Below are 17,494 nucleotides of genomic sequence, written 5' to 3'. Positions count from 1 at the left end.
TGAAAATTAGAATTAGTTTGCGCACTGTGAATACATGTGCAACAACATTGACCGAATATCACGAGCCCAATTTTTTGTGAATTTTTTCGGTTTTTGATTATTAGAAAGCTGTATAATTCCAAATACCGATGAAAAATTAGGGTTTCGTGAGGGACAGGAAAACATTCTACTTGTGCAAGGTGAGTGGGATCATTCTTTGGTAGTTTGACCATTGTTATTGAGTAAAATGCACGTTTTTATGAGTGGGTGATTGTGCCGGTGTTCTGCGTCAAACGTGAGAAGTTATGTTGAACGATTTCCTTCCTGATCAGCTAAAAGTTGCCATTTAGTATCTATGTATGGTATATAAGCAGGGATATTTATATTTAACAATATTTGAAAATGCTAATATTTCTGATGTTCTTTCATTTTCCCCAGTAGTTGCTTGAATATTGAATTTCTAACCTAATTACATACTGCCCCTCAATGAATGAAAAGGGAATTCACGTGAACATGAATGGGACATGTAAGTGCGGATCACGGGAGTGTAGCCGCGACGCATCGTACAGTGAATGGGCACTGGGTTGACAACGCTCGCTGCGTTGTCCATCCTGTCCATGCGTCCATGACATTGTCATTGACATGTTCAAACCTCTCCGATATGGCGATCGTTTGTTGTAGAAAACGGGATGAAAAACAAAATATATCTTCTAAATAGTCAAAATTATATCTAATAAAATACTACTTAACAGTCACAAATATATTTCTCTTCTTGATTTAATGACTTGATGAAATGGCTGTTCATTATTTGAATTGATTGGGAATCTTTTTTTTTTTTTTCACTTTTGACTTTTTTGTGAATGTATCACCATCCCAGCCCAGGATAATCTAGTCTAGATCCTCTAGCTTTTAACTAAAAATTTGTGAGCTGCTGAAAGGGATTATCATAAAAAGAACAGGACACACATTCTGTGGCAGCAGCTTATTTTGCAATTTTGTTACAGTTCAGTCAAGATTATTACACTTGCATGGAGCATCTTTTGAGTTGAGATCTAGACAAATACGGTTAGTTGGAGTACATTATTACTTGTAATACAGTTAACAAGGAGAGGTAGATCCTGTATACCTGTCTTTTCTTCAGGATTAGCTAGATTATGCAGTCTCCAATCGATGGCAAATCCACATTCTTCAAGGACAGTCAAGAAAGCGAACATGCCCCCAAGGGCCCCAAGGCCCCAACCCCTCCCGCACAAAGCTCCTGTGAAAAGAGGGTTCCTTCCCCAGAGGGCAAGATGGACTCGGTGCTTCAACAATTTGAAGCACTGAAGACGTCACTCTCAGTAATAGGGCCCTTACACAGACTACAGTCCAGAGTCTCTGGATCGGAGGAGAAGGTTCAGCCCCAATCCTGCTGAGTGTGGACCCCAGTCCTGTTTTGGGATCGGATCATCGGACAAGATTGCAATGCCTCCAAGGGATTTGCCTTCTCAGGAAAATGAGAATGGGGCTTGGAGCTCTCAACGAGAGACTACCCATTCCGGGGGGTTGGGGGAGAGGCCGAGGGCTGCTCAACTACATGAGTGAAGCCCTTACTTCCAGCAGCTACCCTTCATATACCTTTCCACTTTCCGGGTTTGACACCCATTTTCATCCGGATAGATGTTGATGGTTTGAGAGCAGGCCGAAACACTGCCGGAGCCCCAGATTGAGTTGGTTGGGGGGTCATGAATTTTTGTTACCCCACATTCTACAAGGATCCCAACTTCCTTAGTCGGGTGCTGGCAGTGAAAACACCATTCAGGGGGTAGTTGTTGAAAGTTGGCCCTAGGGATACATCCCAAGCATGCCACTTATTCGGAGAAGGATTGGGGACGGTCTATCTCGCTGCTTCAAAACCCCCTCATAGTGAGAATCAGTGAGGTTGGGTTCGATTTTTCGGTACCTTCCCAACGGTGGCCGGACCAGGAAGTGCTGTTTCTTTGCCTCCTACATGTAGGTCAGGGCACCCAGGGGGAGGGTCCTTGTTCTACACCTCCGAAGGAGACTGCATGCGGACACCAGCTATGCGGTCCACTAGTTGAGTTGAGTAGAAGGCTGCTCATGAGACACTGCTCCCCACTTCAGGGGCTGCATCTGCATTGCTTCAGCTTGGATGAAGTCCAGGTGAAGGGCCAGAGCCTTCCCCCAATGCTATTTTGGCTTTTCGGGGCTGGCCCTGCCCTCGTTTGCACATGCGCCAGGTATTTTGAGTTTGAGTCGATCACTCCTTGAGGAATTTTGATTCTAGATCTAACAGTTAGTGTGGCACTTTTGATCTCTGTGCTATTTAGTTCTGAAATAAAGCGTGCAATGATCACTAAGTCTTTGCAAGGCTTAAATTAATCCAAGGCCACCAAGGCCATGGCCGTGGATGCCCCTTTGAGTGGCCTCAATGCCCCTCTCATTGGCCTTGGAGATTTTTTGTGCCCATTCCAATTCTTCCTATTTGTGCTGTAATATAGGAATGTGGCCTACAGAAAAGTGGCCTTGCCCTAAAAATATTGAAATTTACGGCCTGCTTTGTCTCATTTGCTTTGCCAAATTGTCACAGAAAATCTGTGTGCTCAGAGGAGTTTCTCTTAACATCTTGTGACTTTTGATGCTCTTCTCTGAGATAGGCAGAACCCTTTCGGCCTTGTGACCACCTTTGTGCTAATTTCTGCCTGCCATTGTTCCTATGGCCAAAAGTATACACCTCCACCCCGTTTTGAATAACAAAGAATGTACGTGTACGATGTACATTCTTAAAGTTATGTCTGTATTGCCTATTGGGGGAAAAATAGAATATAGTTTTGTTTATATCCCAAATGAAATAAGACTGATTTTTCGGTCTAATCTTACTATTGTAAGTTGTGCAATTGCAGGGTTCCCCATCAGAAATATAGGGATACCTAGACTCTATCCCCAAATAAAAGAAAGAAAAGCAGAGAATTTGTGATTGGTGTAGTGTATGGTAACAGGAAAGCAAACTTGGTTGATCATACTCTGTGACAATCTTGGGGTAAAAAAAAATATTGTGCAATGGCATACCCCAATTGCATGAAATGCATGAGGAAATGAGTAACCTTCTGTAGACTATGTGATATTGGGGGAATTGCCATTTTGCAACATTTTATCCATGTAGTCTGTATGATTGCTGAAATTGACTCTTGTTTCCTGCTTTTTGAGCCCATATGTAGTAGACTTGAATGAAAGAGAAAGAAAGAAAAATGGGCAAAATTTGGTGGGGCAGTGTACATGTAGATCAGCTACAGGAGCATGACTAGTTTAGAAAACATTTCATTCAATTAGCTGTAGTCCTACGCTTTACTAATGGTTTGTAGGGAATCAATTCCAAATGATGTGAAGAGGTGTTGATGTAATAAAGCCATTACAAATCACTTCTCTAAACAAATATCAACATGGTAATTCTTTTTGCCTGACTGGAACTGAAGTTTACTGAACCCCAGTTGCTTCCCGTCAAATATTGCAAAATGTCAAATTTTGACAAATGTAGAAGTCATCGTCATCATTCTTTCCCCATGTTACATGAACATGTAGCTGATTTTAGGTTTGCTTGACAACAACGGACCTAAATTATCATCAGTGCAAGTGTGCAAGACATAATTTTTTGCTCACTCTTCACTCTATGAAGTGTATGTATGATACCTTCCACATGCAGTGCACATTTACATCTGCTCTAGCTTGATAAATGTCGCTCTACGCTGACTCACTCTCGCATGGTATCTGCTTATTCTGCTGTTGCCCTGTCCTTTCACTTCAGTAAAGGATATCTCATACAGAGAGCTTCTTGTAATGTTTGCCCTGGAGTTGACCCCATTTTATATACAATTAATACAAGTAGATTGCCAATCCTAAATGGAAAGCCTAGTTAGATAACCTTGCAACAAATGTCTAACAATAAAAAAAATACGTTACCTGTATTTATTTTAATTTTATAAATCTGGAATAGAACATCTACATGAGCATCAGTGATGTCATTTTTTGTGTTTTGTTGTAAATATTGTACTGACAAATAATAGGCACGTGGTAATGAGAAGGAATAATCATGTAACTTAATATTCAAATACTGGGGGGGGGGGGGGGGAATGTGACAAGATCATGATTAACCATTTATACCTCAACATGTTCTTATGTCTTTATTTAATCATTCAAGATCTTCTATAAGATGTTCAAAGGCAAAAGGTGCCTGAATGATTTTATGTTGTTTTAAATTTTCTTTTGCAGTGGTACAGTCATGGTAATGGCCACCAATCCTCCGGCTGCGCCTCAGTCTGCTCCGGCCACAGCGGCTCCTACCAACCCGCCAAACTCTGCTCAAGGACCCAACCCTGCTGCCCCAGTCAACAACGTTACCCCCCAGTCAGTAGGACGAGAGTTTGTGCGACAATACTATACTTTACTCAACAAGGCGCCCAAACACTTGCATAGGTAATGGATAAGTTGATGTGATTTGTTTTCAAAGAGGAAAGAGGATAATTTAGCTCTGGGAAGCATTCAAAAAGTGCTTGAATAACATAACATTAGAACATGAAATGTGCAACAATATCACTTCTGCGATCACTTTTTAAGCTAAACTTCCGGTAAATTATAAGAATATGGATGAATTTGGTATCAGTTTGTAAAAAAAAATAGTGTTTTTTCGAGAAAATTATGATTATTTTGTTTTGTCCGTTTGGTTTTTTGTCCTTTTTTTTTTTTTTTTTCCTCTTTGAAATGTCAAAGTTGGGGGTGCGGCCTTATACGGTAGCTCACATGAACACAAAACAACAACATAAATGATGGCACTAAAGTGAAGTACAATAGTTCAACCAAAAGTCCTTGAACCAAAAGGAACCAACTTTTAGCATTCACACCAGTAAGAGCCATACTGTACGATGCTATTTTACATGCAAAGCTTTTGTTCATTGACATGTACATGTACCTTCTACATGTTCTGGTTAACATTTTCAGGCGATGAATAGTGATATTGTGCATGGAAAATTAGGAATTTGAATCTAGCAGGTTTTGTTATTTGATATGAAAGCAAGTTTGTATTTACGTAGATTATTGGGTCAAATTTCTATTTTTCAAGGTAAATTATTTTTAGCACCCATACATTGTACATGTCTATGCTTTTACTCTCTGTCTGTCTTCCTTGTTCTCTCTCTCTCTCTCTCTCTCTCTCTCTCTCTCTTTTCTCTTTCTGGAATCTCTTCGGCACACAAAGGTTTTTTTTAACCACTCTGATTTGGCTAAAAGCCAAAAACAAACACCACATTTTTGGGCAATTTGTTTTTCTTTCTTTATAAATTTGAAATGCATATACATGTAATTATTGATATGCATGCATGTTGTATAGCGTGATAAAAAATATGGAGAAGCATAATATTTTGATGACTCATGATTCTTGTCAATGTGGGGGCCTCCTGTGGTCTACAGTGCTACATGTCAGTAAGATTCTGTTGTGCATTACAGATGATACTGTAATGTGTGGGTCACAATGTTTGTTTAGGAAGCCCTAGAAGGGCCTCACTGTTGTGTTATTTAATGTAATCCTCCACCTTGAAAAGTGTGTGTTGTACTAGCAGCCTTTTCACACACAGCTAAAATTCTATAAACATGATTAGTTTAAAGGGCTTTAAAGTAATCTCCTGCACATACGACATCATTCACACACAGAAATTTTGGTGCGATCGTTAATCATTTAACTACTGCTTGTAAAATGCGCAGTAGTGCCATTGCGCATTGAAGGTCATGTCATATCAATCAAAGCGCACGGTCCATCCAGTTTAAACACGTCTGAAACACGTTTAAACACGAATAACCTTTCACACACAAAATGTCAAGCTCTCTAGATACGAACTTCGTATCTGCAGCCTGCTTTTAGGGCGTAGGAATCGCGACTTTGTATCTATCCCAACATCATATAAACGATGTTCACACAGGGAAAATTTTCTATAAAACATGTTTAAAACTGTAGAGTTAAACACGTTTATACTAATCATCACTAGATACAATGAATTTTAGCTGTGTGTGAAAAGGCTGTAGGACTTGTCACAGTTTGTTCTTTATATGTGAAGGTTATCATGGGAATCGGATTTATGCTTTACATGTATGACAGGAACAAGGAAGAACTGAGCAGTCCCTTGTACATAGATTTCAAACTTCCTGAATGAAATACTAACCATAAATCTTAATCTATCACAAGTCTAATTGAACCCTCACCTTACATCTTCCATGAAATAAAGCGCAGAGTGAGTCTTCAGACATGTATGCAGGAGTAGATTCCTTAGTAACAATACTGCAAGTAATACATGTATGTTGATCTTTTTATGCCTCCGTTACGAAGTAGCCGGAGGCATTATGTTTTCGGGTTGTCCGTACGTCCGTACGTACGTACGTACGTACGTCTGTACGTACGTACGTCCCGTTCTCGTGATCGCGTTATCTGAAGAACTGGTTGATGGATTCCTGCCAAACTTTGGTCATGTATGTATCTTGTAGAGCCGATGAACTGATTAGATTTTGGGGTTTCGAGGTCAAAGGTCAAAGGTCACAGGGCTCATTATGTATGCAAAACGAGCTCGTGATCGCGTTATCTGAAGAACTGGTTGATGGATTCCTGCCAAACTTTGGTCATGTATGTATCTTATAGAGCCGATGAACTGATTAGATTTTGGGGTCACGAGGTCAAAGGTCAAAGGTCACAGGGCTCATTATGTATGCAAAACGAGCTCGTGATCGCGTTATCTGAAGAACCATTTGATGGATTGCTGCCAAACTTAGGTCATGTATGTTACTTGCAAAGCCGAAAAACTGATTAGATTTTGAGGTCACGAGGTCAAAGGTCAAAGGCTACAGGGCTCATTATGTATGCAAAACGAGCTTGTGATCGCGTTATCTGAAGAACCGATTGATGGATTGCTGCCAAACTTAGGTCATGTATGTTACTTGCAGAGCCGATGAACTGATTAGATGTAGGGGTCACACGGTCAAAGGTCAAAGGCCACAAGGCACATTATGTATGCAAAAACAGCTCGTGATCGCGTTATCTCAAGAACCGATTGATGGATTCCTGCCAACTTAGGTCATGTATGTTTCTTGCAGAGCCAATGAACTGAGTAGATTCTTGGTTCATAAGGTCAAAGGTCATGGGCTCATTATGTATGCAAAAATAGCTTGTAATCACAATATTTTGAGAACCTGTTAATGGATTACAATTGAACTTGAATTCGAAAAATTTCTTCTGTTTTGGTTTGTAAAATTGCTCTATGACGGAGGCATCATTTTCGACTGCGCGCAGTCGAAGTTCCATCTAGTTTGTTTTTGTAGGGTCTACATGAATGAGTCGTCATATTTGCATACCGTATATAATTTGTTGATGTTGTTCGTCTTTGTAGGTTCTACACGAATGCATCTTCATTCGTGCATGGAGGAGTAGACCCTGATGGGAGCCCGGAGGATCCCGTTTATGGCCAGGAGGTATGTTCATAGTACTTGCTTAAATTCAAGTTAATGTAAACAAAATATGAACAGACGTCGGTACATAATGTGACAGCGACATAAATGTATTTTACACCTTGTGTAGTTATCTGAGAAAAGGTTATGTATGTCAAGATAAATAATGTACAACTGGTTTTATCCTTTTCTTCACAAATATTTTCACGTTCTAATTGATACGGGGGTAGATTTATTCTTACGAAGAGAACATGATCTGTGCTATGCTCTTGAAGCTCTTCTTTAAATAGGAGATGTACTGATTTGATTTATTTTTGCAATTTATTGCGTGTTTCATGGAACAAGATTTGATGTTGGTTGTCAGCTTTTCAAAAGCATGTTTCAGTACTACATTTATTTTATAAATTCTCAGAATGGAGTTACCATATTTGCCGGCGTAAAGGCCGCAGTATTTTTGGAAGAGAAAATATCAAAAAGTTGGGGTGCGGCCTTTACGGCGAAAGAGTAAAAAAGAAAAAAAAAGTAAGTCAAAACCAGCGCGAATTTGCACATATGAGACTAGGAACGGTACAATAAATGGTACAGGACATTCCACACATCTTACCGACAATTTTATCTTGCATTGTTGACATGAAGACGAAAAAAAAACTTCCAAAAACAACATCTGCCGATAGATCTTGATCTAAATTCGTGCCAGTGCATTGCAAAAGTAAAAGAAGGGCCCGTTTAACGGAGCTGCTGCGAAGCATCCAGCACGCGAAGTCACCATTTAGAATCCATTTCAATATACACAAGAGCTATGGCGCAATACATCAGAGTGTATACATCAGAGAAAACTGCAGATGATAGCATCAGTGCGGGATGGCCGAGCGGTCCAAGGCGGTGGTGATTTTAGTCACATCAACATTTGTACGCAAGAGATCAAATCCCGTCTTTGACAAAAGTTTTTTTTTTTTTTTTTTTAAATGTCTAAATTGGGGGTGCAGCCTTATCGCCGGCAAATACGGTAATGACTAGTATCTTTTGTATTGTATTTTATTATTTATTTGGCACTTTCAAGAAATATAACAGTAAAACAATATAATCATGGTAATTAAAAAATCTTGTTCACCTCTCTCTAGGCCATCCATGCCAAGATCGTGTCACTGAACTTTCGTGACTGTCATGCCAAGATCAGGCAGGTGGACAGCCATGGTACAGTAGGAGAGGGTGTCGTCGTGCAGGTGACTGGAGAGCTGTCCAACAATGGGGAGCCGATGCGTCGCTTTATGCAGACCTTTGTGCTGGCACCTCAGGCAGCCAAGAAGTACTTTGTGCGAAACGACATCTTCCGCTACCAGGATGAAGTGTTCCAGGATGATGAGACAGAGAGTGAGCCTGACCTCCCGATCGAAAGTAAATCACATGGCGACATGAGGATGCGGGGAAGGGGGGGTCATGAAGCTCTGAGATTTGCGGAGCTTAAACCCCACTGTACTACTTGTATATATAGAAAACAATACCTAAATGGTGCCGTTGGTCCCCCATGATCCTCTTTTTCTTATGTTATTAGAGAGCTGAGTTGAGATAACCACCTGTCAGTGACCAGCAGGGTGGTCTAATCCCTCCTTGCCAGACTAGTTCTTTAATGAAGAAGAAATTCAACTCGGTGGATTGAAACGCACATCGCCCATTTTGGGTTAAAAATATTTTATCTATCAAGCTTGGTGACTAACTTGCAGTTGCCATGCAGTGTCATGTTTAAAAATTGTATATATTCAAGTTATATATTAAAACATGACACATTTATAGGAGAAAGCATGTCAGCATAGAAAATTGCTGATTTTAAAAATATCAAATAATGAAAAAAATATAATCATGTTGATGTAACTACTAGTATTTTGAGAAAGAACATGTTTTTTTTCTTTTCTTTCCCAAGTAGTTGATTCTGATGGCATACGTGAGGAGATCAGCTTGGTTGAACAGCAGCAGAGGATTGCTACCCCAGAGCCCCAGGTCATCATCCCCAAGGATCCCCCACAACCCCAGCAGGTTACTCCGTCATACTACGAGCCCCAGCCTCCAGTAGGTAGGGCTCTATAGACAAAGCAGTTTGCTTGCTAAATCATAAGATATTTTCCGCTCACCGGTGAAATTTTATTTTACCCAGGTGCTGAGAAGGGAAGTATATTCTAGAGCATCTAGGGGACTTTGACTGTAAACCATATTAGGAGAATACAAGTATTGAAGGACCCATGACTTTGAGGTGCTAGAAATTGAAGAACATTGATTATTTTTTCTTGGCTGTGTCTGTTTAATTGAATTGAATTGGTATGTATTAAAAACCATATCGCAGCGTAAGAACTAAATTATTTCAAATATGCATACATCGTACAACAAAATACAGAGTAAAATAATAAACAATCTTATTTAAATTCATATTTACAAACACAGGCATTTAGTCAGTGATATCGCCAATTCTCCTTACATTTTGTGAAACTCCGTGTTTTTTCTCTCCTGACAGCAATGGGTCGGCTCTACCGGAGTCTCCTGAAAATACCCCCATCAAGACTGCGGCCCCGGAGGTAGAAAGCTTCTCACCGGAGCCCCAGATGGAGATGGAAGATCCTTCCCTCAACCTGCAGCAGCCTGTGAGGGCTCCTACCCCTCCTCCTGAAGAGAACCATCAGGTGCTGGAGCAGGTGGAGGTGGAGAAGCCTCCTGTAGAGGAACCTGTCGATAACAGTAAGCACAAGATCAAGAAGATTTGAACAAGAAATAATGCTAGATGAAACTAAGTAGGGTTAAATTGTAAAGTTCAAAGGTACAGCACAGACACATCTCTATGTAAGCAATGGAACAATCAACCTTGGTATATAAGCCATGACATCCAGCCATTTTAATATTGTTCATGTGATGCTTTCCTCACAGCACCCAAGACATTCTCATGGGCGGAGAGAGCCAGAGGACAAACAGCTCCGAGCTCTGGTTTGGCAAGCAAACCCATGGCAGCACCGGTAAGCTACATTTCTCTACATCATTTGTGCTTATATACTGCTCCACCGTTACTCTGATGTGAAGTCAGATTTAGCATTCTTTTTATCAAGTAGTTTGATTGAAACTACTCAATTCGAGCAAAATGTTGAGAACAAATAGCCATCCTTGCTATGTGTTTTCTTCATTTTAATAAAATAAAATGATATGTTAAGTTTCACCCAGAAAGGAATTAAAAATATATGTTAATCAAGATGCTCTGTATTCTGAAAATCGGCATATGCATTGCTTAAAAACAATGTATGGATAAGAAAAAAGTATTTATTCTTTGCTTAGCCCCAAAATGTTTTGAAAAACTAAGATGAGTCTGAGCATCACTCAGCATTTAAAAAAATCATGAATAAGTTTAATCAATTTCAATGATATACAGGGATGATTATGTCATGGAAAGGCAGTATGAAATGTAATCCTGTGACAGGAGCTCATCACGCCATTACAAAAGGAGGCACGATAGCTCAGTTGGTAGAGCAGTGGTCTCGTATTCCGGGGACTCGGGTTTGAAACCAAGTTCATGCGCTAGTGCTCTTTGGTAAGGCATTAATCCTCATCACCAGGTCTCTCGGAGAGGACCTAAAGCAGTCAGGCTTCTGGTTGCTCACTAGCTTTCTTAGCAGTCTGGTAAAATAACAACCACAAACTCTTACTTAATTTTTCCAGAGCCAGGTATTAGCCCCCAAACCGATCGAGCCCATCGGAGGCATGACCACTCTCTCCCGTGACCCCCCACCAAGGGGTAAAGAGGTCCTGGCCCAGAGGGAACCCAGGGAAGGGAGCGTCGTGGACCCCCAGAGAGGATGGGTGCTGGTCCTGGCTCTAACCCAGGCATGACTGGTGGACCAGGTGCCGGAGGTGGAAGACGAGGATTCGAGGATGGACTTGATAAGGGAAGGGGACCATCCTCAGCAAGATTTCCAGACAGTCATCAACTCTTTGTTGGGAACCTACCACAGGACATCAACGATGATGAACTCAAGGAGTTTTTCTCAGGTTTGTCACATTAGTGAATTAGAGCTGCTTGACTCCATCTTATAAAGAGAGTAGCTATTGATTACAAAGAAGTTGCAACTGATATCAATGGCTACTCTGTACTATGGAGATAGGAGATGCATTTTATATCAATTGCAAATCATTTGTGATAAATCGCACCTCTTTTATAAGATGGGGCCCTGATTTGAAGAAGTGATTTAAGAATTTTTCTCCCTTGCTCACTCAATATTTTCAGGTTGGAGACCCTAATTATTTTCAGATCTTGGCAGATAATGACCTTTTTGAATTTTGCATAGAGACATTTAATGCTTTTAAGATGGAGCTAAAAGAAATCCACATCAAATGGCGCACTTAAAGAAAATAATACTTGATTATTATGTGAATATGTAAGATACTAATTTATTGCATTGTGTAAATTGATGTTCATTTCCATTTGTTAACAAAATTTGTGACAGTTCTGTTTGATACTCCAAATTTGACATACATGTCGAGTTGAACCACAAACGTGTATTTAATTCTTTGACTGTTTGTTTGTTTGTTTATGCAGTGTATGGGCGAGTTGTTGAGATGAGGATTAACCGTAACTCTGGACCCAAGCTACCATTCTTTGGTTTCATTGTGTTTGATGACTCTGAGCCGGTGGAGAAAATCCTCAAGCAGAAGAGGGCGAAGGTAATATCAATAAAAATACTTCAGTCTTTCCTTTTCTTCAGAGAAAATCTAACCCTGGGAATCACAATAATGTTTTTTTATAAAATGATTTTCATCCTTTGATTTGTGTAATTTGTTCTATGTAATTCTTTTTTATACACTTTGTTTTGTCAAATAAATAATAATAATAATCACCCTTCCCTGCTTTGATTAACTTGCGGAACATGCGGGTGATGTCTTTATTTGAGTTATGTCAAATGTACTACAGCTATTAAACATACACTGATAAATATGTCCTTCTAGAGCATCAAACAATGGGTAAAAATTGATGACAGATTAGAGAATTGTCAAGTCCTGCAAGTTTTGATAACTCATTCAGCCCTGATTGAAAAGAAGTTATTCAATTGAAGCAAATTTTTTCATCGCACAGGTAATAAGGCTATGCAATTTGAAAGTTAATCATAGTAAAGTTATAGATAAATTACTTAATGCTAGGTTTAAAACCTAATTGTGCCATTCTGTCTTTTATATTCACATTGTTAGCTTCCATTCATTCTCCATGGACTTATCTTTAAAATCTTGTTTATACTCCTTTCAGCCTATCTTCTTCCGTGGTGAGCATCGTTTGAACGTAGAGGAAAAGAAGAACCGAGAGATGAGGCCCCCTCGTCTCCCTCGCGGTGACACAAGACCAGGCAGCGGCGGACCACCCCGTGGGGGCTCCATGGGACGCGGCGGAGGACGTGGTAGCACCGGTGGTGTTGGAGGCAAAGGAGGTAGCGGCAGCGGACGTAGCTACAACCCACAACGCTAGACATGTGACACTGGGATGGACTCAAGGGAAGGGAAGGGTAGGGACCGAAAGATATAAACTAGCTATGGCAATCTCCATATTTGTTTCAGCGATCCAATGTAGTTTGTCGTGGTAGCTGGTGTACAAAGGGGAATGGTAAGAAAACTGGGATATTTAAATTCTAAAAGTGTGTGTCTCTAATAATGGGATGGGACACTTCGAATCTGACAAGGGTTCAGGTTCAGTACATGTCCACTATTGAAAAACAAAGACTAAGATGCCATTAGATGTGCACTTGTTTGTGCATATTCCTGAAATAAGATTCACGTTGGAACAATATTCTTTGGCAGGTGTGTGTCGGAGGATGGATAACTGTATGTATGCAAACAAACTTTTCTTTTGAAACTTGTGATAGTCTAGTACTGAGAAATGCAATTAAGGGGTATATTTTAATAAATCTGTTGTGGCATTATTGTGCCCTGTTCGTTTGATAATAAGATTTATTTTCATGCTTTTCCCTGTGTAATCATACATGTGTTATGTGATTGTTAGTCCAGTGTTAGTGTCATGTACTGTGTAAACCTGAGAGGACGGGGGGTTGGGGTGATAGGGAGGGGGTTCTTATGTATATGATTGTGTCTGTTTTGGAAGAGTCATTACACTCATTAACCGATATGCTTCTTATGCCAAAGGACACAATGTTGACTTTATTTTATGTTTTCAGGGTTCCTGAGTCAATTTGGATATCAGATTGGGCTGTGTTGAATTTCAAATTAAGTTCAACAATACTTGTGTACAGTTGATAATTTATTCAACTTACAGTTGTACATGTGCCATTAAATAGATTATTGCTTAATATCAGAGACAGGTTTTTATTCTTATCAAGAATAGCTCACCATCAAACTATGTACAGAGAAAAATATGTAGATTGAAAGGGAACTATCCCAACAGTTACAGATCATTTCCTAGAGCTTTATTTTATTGATGGAGGAAATAATGGGCATCAGAAACAATTCCTATTGTAATCATGATATTATATTTAGTATTAAAGTTACCTCTAACAGTATTTTTTCTGTTTATAGTCCGATTGTCGTACCAATCAATCTTCACTATATTTGATATCCAAATTGACTCAGTCTTACTAGTGAATAATTGTGAAACTCTCCTGGTTTATACCTTGGTGCCTTGTAGATTAATGAGAGTATAAATCATTAAAAGCAGGTCAAAACGGGAGCAGATATGGTTCAGTTTAATCAAGAGTATTAGCAATGCTATCAAAAATTTAAAAATATAATGTATTAGGAAGTGTGTGTGCTCAGAACAGTATCTGTGTTGTACCTGTGTCATTTGTGGCTGCCAATCGTTAACTTATCGGTGATCTTTTATTTCAAAACATTGATTCCCTCCCCCCTTATTGCTGAAATTCTTATTCCATTCATTTTATTCTGGGGGAAGATTCCTTTGGGCATATATTCATTCTTTTCTCTGATACTTGCATGTAAAGCATAGCATGTTAGTCACAGCCTAGGTAAGAATGAATGTCATGTATTGCTAAATTGTCTTGACCTGAGAGTGAGACTGATGTGTGAGTGTGACTGAGAGGTGTTAGAGTGAGAGAGCAATATCGAGAGTGCATGAATGTTAATTGTGTCTGGAAAGTCTTAAGACGCCTCAGGAAGAAGAAATTTAAAATATTTTGGCCTGGGATTCAAGAAAGCGGACTAACTCGAGTATGACCCAGTCACCCAGACAAAGTGGGCGGCTTAACTTGCGTTAGACCTCTCACTCTGGAGTGCCAAGTACAAATAACTGTTATTCTGTAACTAAATGAATTAAAATCTTGGCATCATGAAATCGACTTCTCAGTTCCATTTCATGACTAGATTCACTTCATATATTGATGGTTACATAATAGAAGTCATTTTACAGTGTCTTGCTGACTTCTAGCTCTTCATATGTTCATAGCACAGTGGAGTAAGTTAGTCCGCTTTTTAGAATATGGGCCTGAAAATTGGAAGAAATCTAAAGATTTATTGCCGGATATTTATATTATTGGAAGGTGTGATGTAAATTACTAATAAAGAAAATAAGAAAAAAATCTAAAACCCTTCATGATGTTCATGCATTAATTGAAATTCAAGGATAATATATGCACAATGTAGTTATTATTGTTCTTATCAATTCACCAAGTAGAAGAAAAATCTTTGATTCTGTAGGAAGTCGTGTTATGCTATTTCCCTCATCAAATTCTTGTATATGCCACAGGCTTGATATTTCATCCCAATATTTATGGCTTTGAGCTATCCGTGTCCTTAGAGTATTTTTTCTTAATAGAAGGTGAGGACAAGTTTGAGATTAAAAAATCATTTTGTTTCACTAGAATGAGGAGAGGGAAGTTGTCCTCCCCATTTTAATGTCTAGAATAAATCGGCTACTTTTCTTGTAATTATGGTCAAAAAGAGGAAGTCTTTTAGGAGATAAACTAATGCACTTTTACTTATCAAATCTATTCCTAAATCCACTGGATTATGGAGACGATGCGAAGAGAGGACTCGATACTAAGTGTGTGATTGGGTGTCATAAAGAGAAGAACACAAGAAAGATAATTGAACGTCATTGTAAAAACTTTCTCACGTTCATCCCATCATTACACATTCTTTTCACGTCTTCATGTTATTTATCCCTCTCATCGAATAGTTCTATGGATTTGTTATGTTGTATGATACTTTCATATAGTCATGATGTCGTATAGTATAAGGAATCTGTGGTGGTTGAAATTTCCTCTACTTCAAGATTATCTGTTGCACATACACTCAAAATTTCATGTCTCAAAATTGAAGTGCATGTGTTTTTCCATAGGTCAATGAGCTGTTTAATACAAGATATTTTATTGTTATCTGGTCACTTTTTGAATGAATGCCTAGCAAATTGTACAGTTTAATCAATTGGAAGCAGCTTAACTTGCCTATAATTTTTTTTGGTCAGAATTTGAAATAGTTTCCAAAACATTTGGCACATTTTTTAGTACATTTGGTCTAATTGTCTGTCCCCACTTTTCATAAACCCCCAAAGTGTGCCAAATATTTTGGATTACTAGTGCAAGTAAGCGAGCATATTTTGAGAAGTCTTTGTTATACATGTTTTTTCTTTTTGATACAGTGCCAGCATGTGAAATTTATTCGATTGTTTAAATTATGTACAGTTTTTCATGATAAAAAAGAGAAAATTGATAAATGAGATGATCCTGATAATTTTTTGAAAACAGGATTAGTAATTTGTGAATGGCACATCTGCATTCCTTTTATGAGCACGGGGAGATGTATGGCATGTAATGTTCACTCACTCGTCGGGTCCAGTTCTTGAGTACATCTGTGTCCAAATTTTGTAGTCGTCTTTGTTCCGATACATCAGTACACATTGCTCAGTTGTGATTACTTTCCCCCATTTCAAAAGGCTTTGCCTAGTCCCTCTGATGTGTTTTTTCTGTAGTGTAGTCCTATGTTGTATGTTGCTTACACTCTTTCACCAAATGCATGTTTATGAGGTAGGAAGAAGAACACTTTGATACCAAGCAATCCAATATTATAATAGTCGTCCCTGTTCACATTAAGAGTAAGTGAGTGGGGGAAGAGACATTGATGTATGTTGTTGATAATAGAGCCTTGTGTGAACAGAGCTCTTCATGTAATGATAGCGTGTGTGCAATTTTTAAATCAAAGTCAGATCACTCATTGTAAGGGTAATGTATGCAGTTAATCTCGTACATTAAACTAATTGGTCAAACCATGTCAACTGCACACTACTACATACCTTTGTACTTAGAGGGAGCCTTTCATGTGTGGTCGGTCGTCAAACTTCCACGTACTGGGGAATAAAAGTATACATAGTTTTCAGCTTTTCATATTTTTGTTCTTTTTGTGTAAAATGGGATCCCTGGTTCATGGAAGTTTCATATCGACCAGAAAGGGAGGGTTACCTCGGTGATTATTAGACAAAAATACATAATTCCGACAAGATTCGTGACAATAAAACAGAACAGTTATTAATGCAAAAATGAATCTGTCTTCTTGTGTTGGTCTATTTGCATACCATGTATTTGTTCATGAAGAACTTCTTGCTAGAATTACAAGTGATTGTACTGATGAAATGGAATAAGGAGCAGGAACTGCAGAAATAGTGTGCCTTTATGTGTAGTCATCAAAGCACTTTCTTCTAGATCCTAAAGCTGTATCTACATTTTATTTGTTTCTTTATTAATTCTCAGGGTAGTCTCTTCAGTACCATAAAAGGACTTTGCAAGAGAGTCTTGTATTACATAATACAATGAAATACAATGTAAAACAATATATTTTAAAAAAGTACAAAACAAGAGCAAAAGTATATTCGAAACAAGTATTAGAACTTGATTATGATACACAATTCAGCTAAATATATATTCTATTGTGCAGGTAAAATACCACTTATGAAGGGTATACTATTTTGTGACCCGCCCATTTCCTTCCCCAATTGTATTTTAGCATATCATGTATGGCCATGAATGACTATAAGTCGTGGCTCTGAATAAACGATTCA

General features: G+C 38.9%; 1 protein-coding gene across 1 annotated transcript; it reads left to right on the top strand.

Annotated features, from left to right (window-relative positions):
• Positions 1 to 16,980, top strand: LOC589713 (ras GTPase-activating protein-binding protein 2). The gene is given in 11 exon segments (XM_030979966.1): positions 1 to 179; positions 4,246 to 4,449; positions 7,401 to 7,482; positions 8,580 to 8,853; positions 9,377 to 9,525; positions 9,960 to 10,182; positions 10,369 to 10,454; positions 11,149 to 11,292; positions 11,295 to 11,478; positions 12,026 to 12,150; positions 12,728 to 16,980. Coding segments are annotated over 10 exon segments (1,671 nt in total). The 5' UTR covers positions 1 to 179; positions 4,246 to 4,261; the 3' UTR covers positions 12,944 to 16,980.
• Positions 16,981 to 17,494: the final 514 nt, after the last annotated feature.

The sequence above is a fragment of the Strongylocentrotus purpuratus genome, unplaced genomic scaffold (assembly GCF_000002235.5).
Source record: "Strongylocentrotus purpuratus isolate Spur 01 unplaced genomic scaffold, Spur_5.0 spur5_scaffold_10, whole genome shotgun sequence".
NCBI classification, from domain to species: Eukaryota; Metazoa; Echinodermata; class Echinoidea; order Camarodonta; family Strongylocentrotidae; genus Strongylocentrotus; species Strongylocentrotus purpuratus.
The sequence above is the reverse complement of the archived record's forward strand: the minus strand, read 5'-3'. Positions and strand labels throughout refer to the sequence as shown.